The sequence below is a fragment of the Vidua macroura genome, chromosome 17 (assembly GCF_024509145.1).
Source record: "Vidua macroura isolate BioBank_ID:100142 chromosome 17, ASM2450914v1, whole genome shotgun sequence".
NCBI lineage: Eukaryota > Metazoa > Chordata > Aves > Passeriformes > Viduidae > Vidua > Vidua macroura.
This window is the reverse complement of record NC_071587.1, coordinates 7,903,409-7,923,505: the sequence shown is the minus strand read 5'-3', so window position 1 is coordinate 7,923,505 and position 20,097 is coordinate 7,903,409. Positions and strand designations below refer to the sequence as shown.

The following is a 20,097-nucleotide window of genomic DNA, read 5'->3' as shown; positions in this document are numbered from 1 at the left end:
CTCGGGAGCCCCCTCACCCTGTCTCCCAGGCAGGGTCCCGTTCCCAACTCCCCGACGGGTCATCGCTGTGTCCTGTGCTGCGACGGGCTCTGGCTGTGCCGTGCTGGGCTCCGTCCCCTGTGGGGGGCTCCGGGCGGCCGGGGACGGGGCTAGTGGCCCTCGGGGACCGGGGTTCCCTCCAATCCTCGCGGCTCTGTTGGTCATGGGGGTCCCCGTGCTGCCGCTCCCCGCAGCCGCTGCGGCCGCAGCTCCGCGGCAGCTCCTCCCGCTGCCCACGGGATGGTGCTCGTGTCCGCGGGCTCCCACCGCGTCCCGCCGGCCCACGGAGCCGCCAGGGCCCGGCCGCTGCCCCCCCGCCCCGGGGGTACCCCGGAAAGGACAGGGGAGGGGGGACTGGGGAAGGCTGAGCTGGGCGCGTCCTGCCGTGAGAGGGATGTGGGGTGGCTCGGCGTTCCCCATGTTTGTGACATCCAAAAAAGGCCGAGTGTTTGTGTGGTCCAAACCGTGCTGGAATGAGCCTCGCACAAAGGGAAGGTGCTCCTTTGAAGGGTAGACCCGGGAATGCGGGGGGCTGTGGGCCCCAGTGAGGTTGTGATTCCCCTGCCCTCCTCCTCCCAACGTGACAATGGGTGCTGAGCCCATGTCCCCAGAACCAGCACCCCCAGCCCAGCTAAGAGCCTGCCCTGGGCTCTCCTGTCCCCATCACCCCTTAGTGCCACCCAACCCCACCACCATCCCTCTGGACCGCAACAAACTGCCTTGGATCACCCCAACCCTTCCCTAGGCAGGGAGAGGCCCTCATTCCCATCCATGCATCCATGCATCCATCCATGCATCCATGCATCCATCCATCCCTCCCTCCCACTGAAGCCAACTCCTTTGGGCCCAAAGTCTCTCAAATTCCCAACGACTGCAAAGACCACAGCACCACCAGCAGCTCGAATGACAAATTTATTTGTGGATTCACCTCCACCTGCAAACCGAAGCGTTCAATGGGCTAATGCTAATCCTCGTGCTCCCCATGCGGGATCTGAGCGGGTCCGACATGAGGAGCGCGAGTCCGTGCTCAGTGGCCAAGTGAGCCCTCCTGGAACCTCCGGTTCTCCCCTCACCTCCATCCCAGCTTGGCCTCTGCAGGGAGCACGGTCCCACACATAAATACGGACAGACAAGATAACAAAAATAGCATTAATAGTATTCACAAATGAATTAAAAACTACTCGTATATGTACAGCAGAGCGCGGGCAGTATGTACATGGACAAGCTGTGGACAGCTGTGTCTGCCCGCAGTGGGCTCCGAAGGATGAGGGCGTTTATTCTGGAAGCTAATTTCAGCTCAAAGCCCGGAGGTTCCCTGCTCCAGCAGCAGGAGCAGTGTGGGAATGAGGGGGAGGGAAGCCAGACACCTCAGTTACTGCATGCAGCCATCACAGCCACGCATGGGCACAGGGATCTGCCTGCACTATGGGACTGGGAATGTGGGGAACAGCAGTGGAAAGGCCAACAGCTCCTATTGTCCCCAAAGAGGCTCCCCAGAGGTGGAGATGGCTCTCAGCCAGTGCCAGCCCTCACTTCCATCTCCCCTGGGCTTGCTTCCCTGCTCGTCTCATGAATCAGCTGTTCCCTGGGCTTTGCCACCTCTGTGAAGGTGCTTCCCCTGACCCTTCCAATCCCCAGCTCTGGATTCCTGGACACCACAGCCCCAGCTCTCTGCAAAGCCCTTTGTGCCAGGGACAAGCGCTCTCCCCCTCTCCTGCCTCCTTCACCAGCCCAGAACAGGCTGGGAAGGGATGAGCACTGTCCCACAGCCATCTACATTTGGAGTGAGGAGGGGGGAGAGAACGAAGAACCTTCAAACCATGCACAGCCCTGGGCCTGGCACACCATCCTCATCTGGGACAGGCCACAGCTCCCAGCAACTGAGTATGGGAGGAGAAAGAAATTCTGACCAAGGGCAGAGCACCTCACCTCTGGCCTCCGCCTCCTCCTCTTGCTCCCCCTGCCACAGGGATGAACTCTGACTGGGGAAGCAAGAACAGGATAGGGATGCTGCAGGGAAGCTCCATTCCACTGGGCAGCCTGCCTCTTCCTGGTGCCTGAGCGTGCCAGAGACGGGGGCACGGAGCCTGACCCTTGCTCTGGCTGGGGAACTTTATATTAGTGACACATCTACACACACGCACGCACTCACACATGCAAAAATAAGTCTGTTTATTCTCTTCCAAATTATTTGGAGAACCCTGCAGGGCTGGGACACCTTCTAGCCTGTGCCCCCCCCTCCCCAGCTGCCTGGATCTCCCCAGAGCTGGGAGCTGGTGGCTGAAGTGCTGCATTGGCCTCAGCGCCTTTAAAACAGAACGGAACAGTAAATATGACGAGCTACAATAAAAGGAGCTGGTGGCACCAGGGAGAAAACTCCATGGAGCAGGGTGCTCGGCCGGGATGGAGGGGCTGCCCCCTGTGCCGGTGACGGTGCTCGGGAGTGTAGTGGATGTGGTGGTGAAGGCGCAGCCGTCCTCGCTACGGGGGGCTCGGCGGCAGCTCACTTGCGGCTCAGCAGGGATCCCAGCAGAAGCACTCCAGCCACCGTCGCCCCGGTCAGGAGCCATTTGTTGAAGGTCTCCTGGCCTTTTCTCATCTCGGCAGCAGCATCGTTCCCATAGAGGTCCACAAAGCGCTCCTGTGGAAAGAGGAGAGTGGTGAGCACAGGGGTGTGAGTGGAGCAGAGGGAAGGGCTGGCAGGAAAGCGGTGGTGGGGACCGGGCAGATGACAGATGCCTTGTGCTTCCTCGCTCTGAATCATGCACACAGGGCAAGGGGAGAAGCACAGTCATGAGAGAAGAGGATGCCAGAAAGTATTTGTGAGGAGAACACCACGTGGGCAGGGCAGGGGATGCATCACGTGCTCTTGGCTCTCTAAAATTAGCATCCAAGTGATAGAAATCATTGCAGTGGGAACCCGCTGGGCTCCATTCCCTGGCTGAGGTCTGTGGAAGCAGCATCAGGGCTGGTGCCCACGGCTGTGGAAGCCCACGCCGTGCATCCCCCAAGTGATTTTGTGTCCACAGTGGAGCCTCCCACCTCCCACTCCCACATCCTGGCCCTCACAGGTTACTCCACAACACGAGCTGGATTTCACGAATCCCTGCGGCGAAGGCAGACATTGGGTCGCCAAGCTACTGCCTTCCCACGGCTTCAGGAGAGCAGGCCAAGCACGAGGCTTGGCCAGGAATGCAGTCACTCCGGCCTGGCTCGTCCGAGCCGGCTGCCTCCAGCAGCAGCAGGAGCTGGGAAGACCTCAGCCCATGGTAAGGAGAGCTGTTGGGGTCCCTGAGCCGCACACAGCAGGGCAGGAGGGGTCCCTGGGCAGGCAGCAGGGAAACACGTGGCCCAGGATCTCTCAGGTTTATCAGGGCTGAGCAGGAGGCTCAAGGCTGGATGGAGAGGAAGCTGCGAGCTCCAGGCTCAGGGATCGCCAGCAGCTCAGCGTCAGCAGGGGCTAGATGCTGTCGCACCTTGAGGCCATCTTCCCAGCAAGATCCCCTGTTTCCTGATAAGTGAACGCAGTTCCAGTAACCCGGCTGCTCTGGGAAAGCAGAGATAAGCCTGGCTGACGCTGTCACACCTCACCACGGCCTCTGCGCAGGCAGGGGGAGCATTCCTGCCTGCCTGCTCTGCCAGCACTCTGCCTCCTACACCTGCCCACAGCCTGTGGCCCCAGGACTGCAGGGGTTTGGTGCCCAGGTCATGGCTGGCATCCAGGTGTCTCTCTTCCATGGAACATGGTGCCAAGTCTCCCAGCTTGCATCAAACAGCCCCACGATGGTCACAGCTTGTGGGGTATCTCCTCACCTTGCCACATACCTATGACCGAGCTCAGACACAGTTTTTCAAAGCAGGGTGTGCAGCAGACATGCACACTTACTCCCAGGGAGCTGGGCTGTGTCCCTCTCCATGGCCACAGGGCTCCCCACCACAGGGGACCCAATCCTTGATAAACTTTGCACCTCAGCACCCGCCTCTGCCACCAAAGCTCTTCTCCATCTCCCACCAGACACCTCCCCCAGCTGCCTTCCACACCCCATGACCATGAGGAGGTACTCACAGACACAGAGTGTTGGGACACAGGGACTTTGCTAACTCACCCTGGAGCATGTCACTGCTGCCACCTCACTTAAGAGTCCTCTTCAGGGATATGACACTCATCCCCATGACTCCCACCACCTACACAGAGTGGCAGAATGCAGCTCACTTCCCACCACGCCTGCCAGCTGGCATGGGATCTGTGGAGGTGTTGTGCTGTGTCCTGGCCCTGCAGGAATGGTCAGGATGGAGCTCACAGGCAGATGCTGTCCAGGGAGAAAGGTGAGGGCTACTGCCTGCTGCCAGTCCACTCACCCAGGGAACAGCGAGTGATGCGCTGCAGGAGAGGGACAGGAGCAGAGCCCAAACCCAAGAAGGAGGTTATTTTAAATTCTGGCACAGGAAATCCCTCTGCTGATAGGTGGTGATGAGTATGGAGCTGTGACAGGGCATGGCAGTGGCAGCAAACTGAGAGCAGGCTGGCAGGGATGGAGGGCACAGGGAACTGGGGCAGAAGGCACCTGTCCAAAAAACACCACCCATACAACATTTGTCCGGGAAGATTTAGGTTGGATGTTAGAAAAAGGTTATTCACCAGGAGACTGGTTGGGCATTGGAACTGGCTTCCCATGGCAGTGGTCATGGCACTAAGCCTGAACCAGAGTTCAAGGAGTGTTTGGACCACACTCTCAGGCACATGGTGGGATTGCTGGGCTGTCCTATGCATGGCCAGGAGTTGGACTTGATGATCCTTGCGGGTCTCTTCCAACTCAGCATATGTTTTGATCTCTCAGTGCCAGGGCCCTGGCTCCAGGGATGGTCCTCCCTTGGACACACATCCCAGCCACTTGCTCACAGCACCTGAGACTGCAGAATGCTCAGTTGGAGGAAGACAGCTGCATCCTTGTGATGTATTCCCCAGAAGATCTGCTTTCCTCAGGGATTCAGTAGGACCTGTCCCACTGAGAGTTCCACACATCTCCACAGGCTCCTCCTGACCCACAGCAGGGACATCCCCTCTATGGAAGGCTGCAGTGTTGGACAGGGCCACACATCTACCCAGTGTCTCCGTGGGGCAGGCACCAGGAGAGGCCCCCCCAGCAGGGCAGGGAGCCAAGCAGGGCTGGCAGCCGGCTCTCCACGCTGCTTTTTCCATGGCATGTGCCGCCGAGCTTGGGGAAAGGCAGTTCCAAGAAGCCCTTGCTTCCAAGAAAAGGAAATGTTTGCTGAAGGAGAGATAAATGGCGCACAGTGAACGCAGAGCTATCGGGTGCTACAGGCGGAGAGGAGCACAGCCAGAGCCCAGCACAGGCAGGGAGGGGACGTGAGCCCCTCTCCTTCCCTTGGGAAGGGAGCAGCAGCTGCTGGAGCTGCAGCTGGGGGCCGTAGGGGACCCGAGGAGAGTGCCTTGCCCTTCCCCGGGGAAACCACCCTAGGAGCTGTGATAGCTCAGCCTCGGCACAACTTTGATCCCAGATGTGTCCCCTGGGAACCAGATCCCAGACCAGAGGGAGTGGGAAAACAGGCAGGAATGTCCTCCCTGCCCATGCTGGGGCCGGCTTGAAGGTTAGGGAAAGGCAGCTTGCTGTGTTCCCACACCATCCCGGGCCTCGGCCGTTCCGCACCTGAAGCCCAGCACTCCCAGGACTGATCCTGACCTCTCTGGCCTGGTGTTTGGATCTCAGGCTTGCCCAAACATGTCCAGATATTTCTGGCCTCCTCCAGTCACCTTTATCTGAGAGGAAATATTTGGAATTCCTGAGTTAATCACAAGGACTGTGGTAGCAACAGCACGTCAGTGTCTCAATCCATGGGCCTCTTCCACCGGAGAGGACAGGCTGTTCCATCAGAACGCCCGTCACATCCCCTTCCCCACCCCGGGTGACTGACACATCCGAGAGGAGGATGCTCCAGAGCAGGCAATGAGGAAGCAGAGATCTTTTTCTTATGCAAGAGGCAATCCCCTGCCTTTGCCTCTCCCCCCCAGAGCTGGTGAAGGAATCCACATTTTCTTGTTGGAGCCTAAAACATCACCTGCTAGAGGAGTTGGGGCAGGGCATGCTTCCCTCCTGCTGCACATGCTGCTTGCAGGAGGCAGAGAACCTGGAGAGTCAGGCTCCACCACCCCCCAGAGCTGGGGCAGAGGTTCTGCAGTGCCAAAAGTTCTCTGGACACTCACAGAGCCCTAAACTGCAACCCACCACTGTAGGGGATGCAGCAACCATTTAAACAATGCCCAGTGCCCACACACAACCCTGTGGCAAAAAGGCAAGAGGAGCAGGTCTGACCTGAAGTGCTCTGTCTCAGGTGGGAGAGAAGACTAAAGAAACATGACTTCTGGCCGAGACACTACTCACATCCTAGCCTGGGAAGGGGAACACCTAAAATTTGAGGCTCTCATTTGTTTGGTTGGTTTCATTCACCAGTGCTGCCCATGTGGAAGGGAGAACAGTTGCTGGATCCCATTCAGGGTGAGCAGAGCAGAGCAGGTTCCTCTTTCAAGATAAGCCCCAGCACTTGGGGAAAGAGGATTCGGTGACACTGAGCCATGAGGGCAGGTGAAGGAAGCAGATGTGGGCAATAAACTCCCATCTGGCCTCTGGTGAGGCAGGAGAGCGCAGAGAGGAGGGCTCTGGCAGTTTGGGGCTCAAAGCTTACCCTGCACAAGGGGGTGAGGGGCATGGAGGTATCTCAGTGATACCAGGACAGAGCTCTGAAAACCAGCAGAGAAGAGCCAGGCACTACTGGGAGTATCCAGGTGAACTTGGTCAAACTTTGACACGGAGACTTGGACTCCAGCAGGAACTTCGGAGCTTCCCCATGGCTCTGATACCCACCAGCCCAGCGAGACAGATACCCCCAGCACCCACCTCAGCATGCACAACAGCCTTTCCAACCCAAGGATCCTGATGTGTTTTAGCAAAAATAATCTGGTTCCCAAAACTTCCTGTGGGATAAGTCAGCATTGTTCCCAGATGGATCTACAGAGCTATGGGGAGGTTAAGTGCTTTTCCCAGAGCTGTGTGCGAGCCAGCAGCATGAGCCACCACATCTGACTCCCAACCCAGGCATTCTCATCACGAGGCAATGTTTCCCTTGAAAACAAGGCTGTTTCTGTTTTACCTTCACGGTAAGTACAGCTGTGTTCCTGCTCAGAGGTCTAACAGCAACCACCGGCCGGGAGCAGAGTCATCTGGATGACCAGACATTTGTTAATGAGATGCTGGGAACAGTTTTGTGCTGAGCAGCAAGACAAGGAGGGAAAAAGAAAGGCAGCAGCTCAGCACAGACCACAACAAAGCCCTGCATCGACAGCAACCTGCTCCCAGAGCCCCTTTGGGCTGCCAGCTCACCACATGGGGCTGGCATATGTGAACCTGGAGGTGAAGCACAGGGGAGAAAAGGCAGCTGAGAGCTTTAAGAATAAAAGAAAACATAAGTATTCCCAAAGGCTACCACTGGGATCCTGTAAACATCGCTCTATGGGTCCCTTTGTGATATGAATGGAAGAGACATCCTAGAGGTTCTCCCTCTGTCCTTCTCCCCCTGATGCTGTATCCACGTGTGGCCCTCACCACTCCCAGCCCTGAAAGGAGGGCAGCAGGGACAGAGTGTGACTGCAGAGGTCACAGGACTGCCTGCAGTGCTGGGCAGTGGAGGTCAAGGTGAGCACCCGACTCAGGAGCATGGCAAGGGAACCTGCCATCCAAGGCAGGCCTGACCTTCCCCAGAGAAACACAGATCCTAGAATGGTTAGAGGGGACCTTAAGGATCATCTAATTCCAATCCCCTTCCATGGGCACAGAAGATCTGCAGGTTCACCCCACTGGTCCCCGCCAGCAACCCCAGGCAGGCTCAGAACGGGGTGGGGAAGGGGCTCTGGGACACAGAGAGAGGAAGGGGCTCTGGGGACAGCAGCTGCAGGTGCAAATACTCCAGAGACGCAGCTCTAACTGTTATGCAAATGGTGACCTCCAGGGAAGCAGCTGCTGATCTCCATGACAATGGCAGGGAATGCCACCCACCCACCAGCCTCTCCTGCCTTTCCTGCCCTTGGAGCTGATGCTGGGGTGTTGTGGACCCTGGGGTGCTGGCCCTCCCCAAATCCCAGGGCATTCATTGAAACCTGCAACTGGGAAGGAGGCAGCCATAAATTCAAAAGAGTCAATTAAATAAGAACATCCCCTCTTCTTTCTCTTCTCACTCGGGCTTTGCTGTGGGACTGTAGCTTGGGGGTCTGGCAGGGAGGCTGTCCCTTGGGCCAAAGCCCAACAGACCTGCGGGGCTCCAGCCTAGCCCATGCCAGAGCCTTTTCTAACCAGAAACAAACCCTCACTAGCACATTCCAGCCCTAATCCTTGCCGCGGCAGCCTTCTGTCAAACTGGTTTCATCACTGGCTCCAGGGAACCTGCAATAACCCCACACCATTCAGCACAATTTCAGCGTTTTCCAAATACATGAAAGAGGCTACGGTGACAGCTGTAACCCCCGTCCCTGCCCCGGGAGACTGCTGTGCACAGCACGAGATGGAGAGCAGGGAATTGCGCTCTCCGTTCCAGAAATCTGCTGAAACATTCATGTGTATTAAAGCTGGAGATGATGTGAATGACTAATCCACTTGCATCCATCTTTCATCAGTGTTCCTCCCAGATCTAACCAGGCTGAGGCCCGAAGGTGCCACAGCCCTGGCCAGCACCAGGCCCTAGCCGGCACCGGCCGCTCGGCAGGGCTGGCGAGGATGGGAGGAGACACGGCTCTGGTACAAAGGCACAGTGAAGAACACATTGGCTGAGCCGGATCCACTCAAGAGATTAGCACCTGCTGGGAATGGGATTGTTTTCCAAAGGGCATTAAGTGGAATAGTCCGAGGAAAGACGGTCTCTCTGATGCTTCTCCCCACCGGACAGATGGTGTCTGAGCCCCGCAGCAGAGCAGCCTTTGTGCGAGGGGCGCGCTCGGGGGGCAGGGAAGGCTCCTGCTTTCATGTCCCGGTTATCTGCCGCCCGCGGGGCCAGGGAGCAGAGGGCCGTGGCCAGCTCGCTGTGCCGGACAGCACCTCAGCAGGGCCACTGGCACCCAGGGAACAGAGCTCAATTTTCACCTTGTCATTGCTCTTCCTGGACGTCAGAGCTCCTGTGCAATCGTGCCCTTGTGTAACCGTGGGGAAACCTGTGCCGGGGAGACGTGCCATGCTCACGTGTGCCCGGCTGCCGAGCCACGTTCCCTCCTGCCAGGGGATGAGTGGGCGATGCTGACAGCTCTTTCTGGTCCTCACCCGCACCATGAGCCTCACCAAACCCACCTCACAGGGAACGTTGGTGTTATCAGGGCTCAAGGGAGCCAGGCTGGGTGCAGGGATGGTGCCCAGAGGAGACGGATCCTGGGGAAGAGCTGCCTGGTTCTCCTGCCTCAGCCACTCGTTCCACCAGCATCCTGGAGGAGCGACAGCCAAGCTTCACCACTTCCCACTTCAGCCCTGGCACTTCACGAGGCTGCTGTAATTCTTACATGCCACTTGAATGAAAAAGGGGAAAGGGTGGAGGTGCAGGAAGAGGAGGAAGATGTGCTCATTCTGTTTTCACTTCCTGTTAGTTCCATGAAATCTCAAATTATTCAAGCCACAAAGTCCCTTTTAGCAAAATCCTTGCTGACTTGAGGGCAGGAAGCACAGTAGGCAGCTGATGCAGCAAACGTGAGAGAGCAGTGCAGCATGAGAAGGAGACTTTGTGCTCTGCCCTGGGCTCCTCCATGCATGTTGTTGCATGAAATAATCACTGGCTGGTGCACTGGAAGCTTCTAAATGAGGTCAGTTGCTCTATTAAAAGACATTAGCTCTCCAGCAAGTTTAATACACTGGTGAGCCATACAAGTATAGGATGAAGGCACTTGCAACACTCCATGATGGCTGATTTACAGGTAGCAACACCTCATTTTCTCCATATGTAAGTCATATGTCACCCAGGCACTACTCAGGGCCACACACACACACCCAGCACCCACATCCCAGCCCAAACCCTGAGCCAGCTCACCACAAGGCACACACAGAGAGTAATGCCACGTACTGCCACCAGACGTGCTCCCTGCACAACACTGGCAGTGTCCCCAGTCTTCCACAGCTTCAATGGTGGCACAAACCAGAGAGCTGGGCAAATGGGACTGGTACTGTTCAGAGAAGCAATGCAGACAGCTGTCCTGCTCCACCTCATCATGGTACTAGCTGCATTCAAACCAAACCAGCTCCATGCCAGCCTAGACCTCTTCTCTGAGCTTCACAAAGAGCCCTTCATCCTCCAGAAGAGAAGAAAATCCTTCCGTGCTCCCTCAGGAAGCAGCCAGTTCCAGCAGCTCCCTTTCGAATCCTACCCCAGGAGCCAGGTCAGTGCACGGCTCTGCCCATAGGCCCCTCGCACAGTCCCGGTGTGAACAGCTCCAGTTCCTGCTCCAAGCCCTGCCTGCTGCCAGCTTGTCACATTTTGGAGTATTTGATTTCACTCTTAAGAGCACCTGTCTGGCAGCGGTACAGGCAGGGAGAACCTCCCTGCTCTTTGTTCTTGGCCAGGCAGAGCACGGAGCAGGACACCTGCCTCGGTTTCCCTCTGAGCTCAGGTGCAGGGCTGTGAGCTGGGGAACTCTGGGTCCATCCTAGACCAGGAATGGGGGCTGAAAGGCTGAGCCCAGCCCTGCTCCCACTGGAAGCTCCTCATCTCCAGGGCTCATCTCCCCAAGCAGGATACTGATGCCAGGAGCTAGCTACTAATTGGATCTACTTAAATCAGCAGCTACGTCTGCAGACACAGCTGAAACACAAGCTTGAGCAGGAAGGAGGATAATGCAATAAATTCAAACAGCTCTCCCCAAGGGAATCGCACAACCCCCTGAAACTTCCCTCTTTGCAGATACAGCCCATTACCCTTCCCTGGGCCTGCTGTGCCAGTGCAGAGGCAAGCAGCAGTCAAAAAAGTAATCAGCCCAAAGCCCCCTGAAACACCAAGCTCCCCCAGCTTCCTGCTCCCAGCAGCAGAGGGAAGGCAGACCAGTTACAGCACAACATTCAAGCAGTCCCTGTGGCCACGGGAGCCTCTCTGGTTAACGCTCTGAATCCCGCTCCTCCCTCCCTCGCTACCCCGGAGGCAGGCAGCAGCGCTGAGTGCACTGGGTTTCCCATTAAAGAGATCCTGAGAGACAGCACTGGGCTGGTACACGTGAGCACGTGTCCGAGAGAAGACACGGGCGGCTGGAGAGATGCTGGCTGCACGGAGCTGCAGCGGGCGTTCCCGCCTGCAGGCAGTCCTTCCCAGTACTGTTCAGCCCTCCGATTCTTTTTTTGCTAACTAAATTAAACATGAGGATAAAATAAGCAAAATACCTAAAAATAAAAAACAAACCGAGCATTTCTACAGCACAACTAGGTCACAGCTCCCCAGCATGAGAGTTGTGGCAGCCACGGCTCAGCCTCTTGAGCCTCCCGGGTTCAAAACTGACATCTCTCTTAAAAGGCTGCTCCCGAAACCCACACCTGCTCTCCGGTAAGCCCAGCTGGAGCCATCTGCTAACGGCTCTGCCTCCCAGCAGCCCTCAGCGCCCTCGTTCCGCTGGGCTGTTCTGCTGTGGCAGAGAGCAACCCTTCTCCCCACCTGACCACGATGGGTGCCAGCCCGTGCCCTGAGCCCGCCCCACTGCCCCCCCTCCACGGGTGCACTGTGGGAGAAGCTCTCCCACGCCTCTGGAATGCATGTTCCCTAACTTGAGCTCTTGGCATCTCAAGGATGATTAGGAGCAAGACTTCAGAGAGATCTTTCACCAAGAACCCCTCCACACATCCTTCCAGGTGAGGAGGAGGGAGGAGCAAGTTTCCCTGTCCAAGGTCAGGGCAATAAAGCAAGGAATGCCCTGGCACTGAGGGACTCTGCTTCCCTTTCATGCCTCCATTCTATGCGTTAATCTTTAGTGGCTCAGAACAATAGTGTTTAAGGGCAACATCCCTCCCTTGCGGGAGGGTGGAGCAGGAGAGCAGAGGGTGGAGGACAGTGGCGGCTCTCCTGCCACTACAAGGCAGAGCCACCCTCAGTGAATACCTTCGCTCTGAATCAGCAGGTAGGTCAACATCCCGGCTGCTCTGGGGTGCCCAGAGGGGACAGAGCAGCTGCCCCCAGCCCCCTTCTGCCCCTATAGCAGAAGCCACCATTAATCCCTTGCCTCTTGGTTCAGCAGGTCTGCAACACTTCCACAACTGATATCCATCCCTTCCCCCAGCTCCTCCTGGGAATACTCTGGCTTTACAGCTAGTGGGGAAAGAGCTGCTAGAGAAATACTCCTTGTAATGTCAAGACGGGACTGTGCTTACAGCCGTCAGCTACTTGGTAAAAACCAAAGGAAATCAAACCTTCTCAGCTTCGGCAAAGGTCTCAGAGCACCACACCACCATTCAGCTGCACTCAGTGTGTGCCGCAGGCGCGTTGCTGCTCCCGGGGGGAAACCATGTACACAAACCATACCAGAGCTCCACGGAAAACAGGCACAGCAGCCTAGACACACACAGAAAGCTGCAGCTTCCACTGGGGAAAAGAGAGCTCCCACCCACCCTTTCTGCTGCGCTGGGACACCCCACTGCTACTGAAGCAGAGAGAGAGCCTGGGCAGCGCTCCAGGGACCCGGCTCCAGAGTCAGAGAAGAGCAGGATGAGCAGGCGGAATGACATTACTGAGAGCAGCTGTGAACACAGAGCAGCAAGAAACAGTTTGTTAATTATTTCACAGGTCTTTTTTTAAATGACACTCAGCTCTTCGGATTAAAGAGCCTCGGAGTGCTTTACGAATCAGAGTTGCCAGTGGCTCCCCTGGGACCGAAGGAAATGCTATCCGTTTCGCTCAAAGACCCCGGGGTTAAGTGGGCTGCTCTGAGCCACAGCCAGCCACGGGCAGGAGTTTGGCTTTCCAGGCGCCTGCTGTAATCACAGATCTAAGGAACGTAATCAAACTGCACCACACACCAAGAGGCAGCAAGGAAAACAGGCAGGGCCCCAAAGAAGGAGAACGAGTAAAGGGGGTAAAGAGCAAAGCTCTGAAATCAGCCTCTGCATTGCTCTTGGTCAGGAATGCTGCTGTGGGCTGGGCAGGAAGCTGCAGTGGAAGTCATTCCAATGGCATTTCCTGGAGAGCACTGCAGAAAAGCCTCCCAGGTCGAAGGCTGGGTGAGGAGCTGCCAGGGATCTGCATGCTGAGCCCAGATCTCCAGCTGTCAGTGAGGATACAGCTACCTGGGCTGGTTGCTCCAGGCAGGACAGCCTGAACCAGGACACTGCCGGCAGCTCCCACAGCCAGGGAGGAATACCCAGGACTGTGAAGGGACATGGGGAACTCCACTGGCAGGAGGACAGTACTTTTTTCACCCCATGCAGTTGATGACAATGGGGCTATCATCTTAGCTGCAAGGGATCAAGGCTGTAAAAGAATTACCGAGGACAAAGTGCAAAGCAACAGCACAACTGAGCACCACAGACCAGGTTGCTCAAAGCCCAATCCAACCTGACCATGAACACTTCCAGGGATGGGGCAGCCACAGCTTCTCTGGGTAACCTGTGCCAGTGTCTCATAAACCTCACAGGGCAGAGAACTGTCCTAATACCCAATCTAACTGCCCTCTGTCAGTGGGGAGGAATTCCTCCTTGTCCTGTCACTCCATGCCCTTGTCCAAAGTCCCCCTCCACCTCTGCTGGAGTCTCTTTAGGCACTGGCAGGGAGTTCTCTCTTCTCCAGGCTGAACAAGCCAAATTCTCTCAGCCTGAGATGAAGCCATAGGATTCATCTTCAAGACCACAAAGCATGGCCTTGGCTATGCTCAGTCACTTCCACTGAGTCAGTTCTGCTGCACATTGACCACCACGTGAAATGGATGGCTGTGATCTCAAACAGGATTAGAAGTGCTGGGGCATCCCCAAAACCCAACCTGTAACACTCAGAATGGCAGAACTCTGGCAAACCACACTCCCAGGAAATGTGATAGTGGCAGGGACAGCTTGTGCAGGATACCTGGGACACAAGGCCAAAAAGCAAAGAGCTGAGAATCAAAGTCTAACTCTCAGCCTGAAACCATTGAGGAGCCTGGACCCAGAGCACAGGACGAAATCCCAGCTGTGTGCTGTCATATGACACAGGCTGAGTCATTTCCTATCATTCAGAAAAAAAATTTAAAAGATAAAAATGAGCTTGCTATATTGACATCTTCAAAGGGTTTTCCCCAAAGAGAATCACAAGCTCCTAGTCCACTGCAGGGTGACACAACACATGTCCCAGCACACCAAGTCCTGTGTGGCCAGGGTCAACTGAGAACCCAGGAAGCAGGGAGCCACCGCAGGAAGTAGTTCATTCTCCATCAGCCTAGTACAGTTTGTTGGGATTCACATATCACAGACTGGTGCTAAAGATGATATTTGCTTTCAGTTCTAGCCTGACACAGCACCTTCATGTGGGTCCCCACCATATGCCCCACAAACCTCTTGTCTCTATATCCACAGATCTAACTAACTCCAAGCTCATCCAGAAAACACTCTTTTAAATCCCGCTCTGAATGTGGATTTAGCCTTGAAGGAAAAGCTGTCATGCACTGGAGGGTCACAGCCAGGCAGGAACTACTGCTCACTTTCTCAAACAGATTAAGCACGGTCAGTACATCTCTGCCTGCCAGGCTCTCTCCTGTTCAGCCTATCCTTCCCCCTCACCAGATTTTTCCCTCCACAACTCCCAGTCCCTGCTGGCCCCACCATTTCAACTTCACAGCTAGTGGGACCTGGTCCTGGTCAAAGTAACTGGCCCAGGAAAGCCTCCTTTTTGGATGTGATGGCTTGCCAAGGCAGCAGTTCTCTTCTGGCTGGTTATTAAATGTTCCCCTTGGGTTGCTCTTGTTTGTTTGTTTTCCCAGTGCCAGATTGCAGAGCAGAGGGCAAACCAAGGCAGAGCCAGTAAATGTGACAAAACACTTCTATGTTAACGTTATGGAGCAAGAATTACTATTTCCCCTTGCCTCAAAACTTGATTTCTCAAGAGAACTGCTACAGCCCAGCACACAACAGGCCTCCAAATGCACCTGCACCCCGTGGCCCTCGTACGCTGCTTTTGTTCCACTAGTGGGGAATGAAACAGAGCTTCCTACACAACAGGGCTGTGCAGCACTTGTTATGGAGCCATGCTCCTTCCCTCTTTTAGAGGGGCTTTCCAGGAAGAGAAGTGTTGCAGTGCTCCAAAACACAAACCACCTGGGCCCTGCCAAGCAGGCCTGCCAGAACTTGCATCTCTCTCACCAGGACCTGCCTGCTGCACCTCTCGGGAGTGCTTTGTTTGAATGGGACAGGCTCTAACAGCTCCAATGCATCAAGCAGACTCCCTATGCAAACAGGGCAGCAGGAGAGGGATGGCTCCATCACAGCCAGGGCAGGGTGGCACTCCTCTTGCAGGGAGAGCTGGCAGAAGGCCAGTGGCTTTCTCCCTGCAGCTGGAATTGCGAGAGCGAAGGAAAGCAAAGCATCCCCATGCACACCCTACACGTGAGGCACTCAGGAGCTCTTATGGCCTCTGTCCCTTGGTGTCGAGTGGCATGGCTTCCATTCACATGATGAAAGCTGAGAGTGGAAGAAAGCTACGGCCAAGATGTCAAAGGAGCACTCGGGGTTTGCAACAGGCTGGCAACAACAACACTGCCCAGTGCCGTTTTTTTGGTGGCTGGTGGTGTGGATTCTCTCCACTCTGGCCTTCACCACCCTGCCTGGCTTCCATTCAGCTCGCAGCATAGCCGAGGCAGCGGCACAGCCTGGGCAGGGAAGTTAAAAGCCCAGTTCAAGGTTAGAACAAGAGAGCAAGGCGGTCCCCTGAGTGGGAAACGGCGTTTTTCAAAGAGAGCTGGTAGGCGGGTCAGATAGGAGTCCTGACCCTTCCGCAATCTGTTGAACAAATATTTGTTCCAAACAATTAATTTAGAGACAGACACAAAAAAATTGAAGAGTCTGAATCGTGATGGTTGGGGGTGGGGAACAGAGGGAGGAGGTGTTTGATTCCCCACAAGCAGGGACCAGTGATTTTCCACCAGTGATTTAATCTAAATCCCCCAGAGAGTTCATTTACAAAAAATCAGATTGCATTATCGCCTAGGTCTCCAGGATACAGCCCAATCCAGTCACTAACAGCAACAGCCACACTAGCTTGGAAACCTCAGTTTGATCACTTAATTCCAAAACTAATCTGTGGCTCTAAAAGCCAAAAGCAGAGGGAGGGGGAAGGAACTCTGTATTTGGCCAGGGTTATCTGCAGGATGAGAGAGCTAATGGGCCACATACAGCCAGATGAAATGGCCAGCAGATCCCGGGCTATTAATCGAAACCAAGCTCCTCTCCTTGCCTGAGCAGCCCCACCCAGGCAGTGCCCCAGGGCGGTCACATTCCTGGAATTCTTTCACCCTTCCTGAACTAGCTCCCTCTCCCTGGGTGCACCAGCTCTTCCCTTCATCTCTTAGGTCCCCAGCATTGCTGGTCAGGCACGGGGAGCTGGGGAGAGCCTCTTCTCTGTGAGGAGGGTGCAGAGCACAACATTTGGGCTCAAAGGCTCCTGTCCCCTTCCCAAAATGCTGGGCTCTGCCAATGGATCATGAGCTGAAGGGGGCCGAGAGGCCTCAGCTCCCAGCAAGGAGGCAATTCCCCACTGTTTAGATGCCAATGCCTGACAGCATGAACTCTTTCCAGTGGGAACCGGTAAAGGTTACACCAGCAGGGAATCACTAAGATGCAGAAGCCAAATGAAAACTCAGACATCTGTAGGTCATATACCTCCCGCCGGCAGTCCCAGGCTGCACCGCACAGCCGGACCCGGCATTTCAAGAATGCTTCCTGAAGAAATGCTTATTCATGTTAATACCTCACCACTGAGAGCTCCCAGGGTTTGCTGCTGGGGCAGCTGGGAGCACTGCTCCCTGCCAAGGGAAAAGCAGCTGCAGGCTTAGCAGCTCCCCAGCACAGAGGTTGCCTCCACCTCAGCTCTGGCTCCCACCATACCAGCTCAGACAGTCCCAGAAGCCCACCCACCCACCGGGATCTGCTGTGGGATTCACTACACCATGAGCAAGGCAAGTGCTGTTTCCAGAATGAAGAAGTAGCTGTTACCTCGGCAAACCACCAGCCAGCCCACCACGACACTGGCTTGGAGAGGAGGAAGCTCCACTCCCTGCTGTTAATGACACTGAGAACATACCCCAGAGCCAGGGCTCTGCCTGAAGAACAAGCTTGGATGACATTAGATTTCCAATGGCTCTTGGAAAAACAGGTCTTTTACGTAACATCCAGGGAGAAGGAGAAAAAGCAGGGATGGAGAAAGATGTATGTGAGCACAAACTGTGTCAACACGGTGGGTTGACCATCTTGGGACACTGTTTAGAGCACAGAAGGCAAGACCACACACTCCTTTATTCTCCCTGCAAGGAGAAGGAAAAGCTCTAGCACAAACATTGCAGGGAGCTGCACTCCGGTTTGACCGGCCCCACTGCCAGCCTGGAGCGAGGGAAGGCTTGGGCAGCCAACCCCAGCACAGAGAGGTGTTCTTACCCATCCGCCATTCTCCTGGATCCAGGGATCTAAGTGGTCGGTCAAGTACGTGGTCATCCAAGACACGATGCGTTTCACCAATACCCGCATCTCCTTAACAACGCTCTCCACGCACAAGGCTCCTCCGAAGGAGAAGAAAGCCACGATGCGGCCCCAGTTCACTCCATCGCGGAACAGTTCATTCACTACCTGCTCAAAGCTCTGATACGCTGTGCTGGGAGTGATGTGGAGCTGGGAAGTGAGGTCGCTGAACGCCCGCCGGTACCTCAGCTCAAACTCATCCCCCGCCTCTCTCAGCGCCTGTCTCACGTCGGCTGCTCGACGGATCTCATGGACTTCGAGGCTGCTCTGGTGCACGGTGGCTCCATTCACTATGTGGCTGGTGGCCGCGTGCCAGGAGGGGCTCCCGTTGAGGACCCCGTCCATCTCGTCCTCCTCCCCTGCAAAGTCAGTCCTGTTCTCATCCTCCTCCTCCAGCTGACTCCAGCTGTATCCTTTCTGTGAGAGCTTGTAGGAAACAAAGTCAATCACTAACTCCCGGTTACTGCTGTACATTTTCACACCTGGGACGCCCTCAGTGAGTCCATGGTCCGGAGCACAAGCAGATCAGCACTTAGCAGGTCCCGACTCCACTCCTCTTCCTCGCGACCGATGGAAGCATCTGACCTTAGCACAGATGAGGAGAGAGGCACCGAAACGGTTAATGCCACAGCTCTTAGATGCACCCGCGCCATTATTACCGATAGCTTATCGTTATACTGAGATCACCCCGCAGCTCTACGCCGAGGCTCAGGGCCACCAGATTGAAGCTGCACAGACAACCGACCACAACACCCCCTTCCCCGGAAAGCAACCTCGAGCCCCGGGGACCCCCCAGGCTCGTTCCGAGCAGATCCCAGATCTCACCGGGTGCGGGCTGCGCCTGGCAGGCCGGCTGCGGGCCGGGGCGGAGGCGGTTCTTGTTCTGCTGGAGCTTCGGGTCGGCCCGGAACGCGACAGCACCGCCCCCGCCTCGCCCCGCCCGTTAAAGGGCCCGGCGCCCCCGCCCCCCTCCGCCGGCGTTACCCAGCGGCTGCAGCCACGGCAGCGGGCGGGCAGCGCTACCCAGGGATCGCGGCAGCCCCAGGGCGGCCCGGTTTGACGGTAACCGCCGCCGCCCCGCAGCCTCTCTCTCCTCGCAGGCGGAGGGGATAAACCGCTGAAAAACCGGCGAGCGCTCGTCACCGCGGGAGCCGCCGCACGGCCTTGCGTCCTTACGGGAGCGATTCCAGTCACGGTTAGCGGCGCGTTGCCGCTGGGGCCAGGACGGTGACACGCCGGGCAGCGGCAGGCGGGAGCGCCGCAGGGCGTACCCGGTCCTCCCGCCCACCCCCCCCCCCACCGGACCGCTTCCCCCAGAGCCCCGAACCACCCCCCCCCCAGTCACCGGATCGCCCCCCCCAGGTCCCGGACGGCCCCACCGGTCGCCGTACCTGGGGGGCGGGGCCGCGCACGAGGGCCGACACGGCGCCCGCGCGGCCGACACGCCAGCCAATCAGCGGCCAGGAGGGGCGGGGCCCGGCTGCGGCCTCTCCCTTTGGCTGAGCCGCGCGTCACTCAAGGTTTACCCTACCCCGCCCCTCACCTCAGCGCCCGACTGAGGGTCCGCGTCCTTCCCGGCTCTGCTGGGCGGGCCCGGCTGGCAGCGACGCCGGAGTCGCCGGGAGCCCCGCCGGGGCACGGCCCGCTCAGCAGTCCCCGGACTCTTTCCACATCGCCCGCCGAGCGGCCGGGGGGGTGCGGTAGGGTGGGAGGGGGCGGCAATGGGGCAGTGCGCATGCGCACGGCGCCTCGAGGCTGGGCGAGGAGCGTCGGTTGGACTGCGCGGGGGCGCGCTGCGCACGCGCGAAGGTGCCGGGCGGAGGGCGGAGCTCTGGCGCCCCCTGGCGGCCGCGGCGGTGTCAGCTCGGGCCTCTGCTCTCACCGCGCCCTGTGGGCACGGCCCTGCCGCTGACACGGCCTCAAACCCCTCACAACAGTCCGGGACTAACGTGCGGTGTTTTCTGTCTCCACAGTGCTCAGGGAGACTGTGGCGGGGTTGTGGGGGGAGGTTTATGCGCGTAGTGCCGAAGCAGTGAAAGCGACTGAGGCAGCAGGGGCCTGCCCCGCCGTTAACAGCTGGCTACCCATCCCTCTGCAAGGCCGCGGGGAAGATTATGCAGCACCTGGGGTCGATAACGCCATTGCGCAAAGGGCACTTTCTCCTCACAGCATCGAGAAACCTAGCCGGGCTTACCAGGCAGCGGAAGCCGCCTTTCCCGGGCCCAGCAGTCCGAAGGGCTGATCTGCTGAGGAGCAGCGGGTGGAAGCCAGGCAGCGGACACTGATATAGCCGCCGTAGCACAGCCCGGCTCCGGTAGGCTCCTGTCTGGCCCCACGGCCGTACCGGCTG

General features: G+C 57.1%; 1 protein-coding gene across 9 annotated transcripts; it reads right to left on the bottom strand.

Moving 5' to 3' along the window:
- Positions 1 to 938: 938 nt before the first annotated feature.
- BCL2L1 (BCL2 like 1) lies at positions 939 to 20,029 on the bottom strand. 9 transcript variants are annotated; one of them, XM_053993239.1, is made up of 3 exons: positions 19,942 to 20,029; positions 17,667 to 18,332; positions 939 to 2,680 (listed from the first exon to the last, which is right to left on the bottom strand). In XM_053993239.1, the coding sequence occupies exons 2-3, from the start codon at positions 18,219 to 18,221 to the stop codon at positions 2,543 to 2,545; spliced, it is 693 nt and encodes a 230-aa protein (XP_053849214.1). In that variant the 5' UTR covers positions 18,222 to 18,332; positions 19,942 to 20,029; the 3' UTR covers positions 939 to 2,542. The 9 variants fall into 9 exon arrangements, with proteins under 9 accessions (XP_053849214.1, XP_053849213.1, XP_053849220.1 ...); XM_053993238.1 differs by lacking the exon at positions 19,942 to 20,029 and adding an exon at positions 19,291 to 19,487; XM_053993245.1 differs by lacking the exon at positions 19,942 to 20,029 and adding an exon at positions 19,291 to 19,487 and having other exon boundaries at positions 17,667 to 18,327.
- Between the last annotated feature and the right edge of the window lie 68 nt (positions 20,030 to 20,097).

What these genes read in the sequence shown, in the direction of transcription:
- BCL2L1 (XM_053993239.1), bottom strand. Translation starts at nt 18,221, where the DNA reads ATGTACAGCAGTAACCGGGAGTTAGTGATTGACTTTGTTTCCTACAAG. An exon ending in TCCAGGAGAATGGCGGATGG is followed by an intron (nt 2,681 to 17,666) that starts GTAAGAACACCT and finishes CTCTTTCCACAG; the next exon opens with GAGCGCTTTGTGGACCTCTA.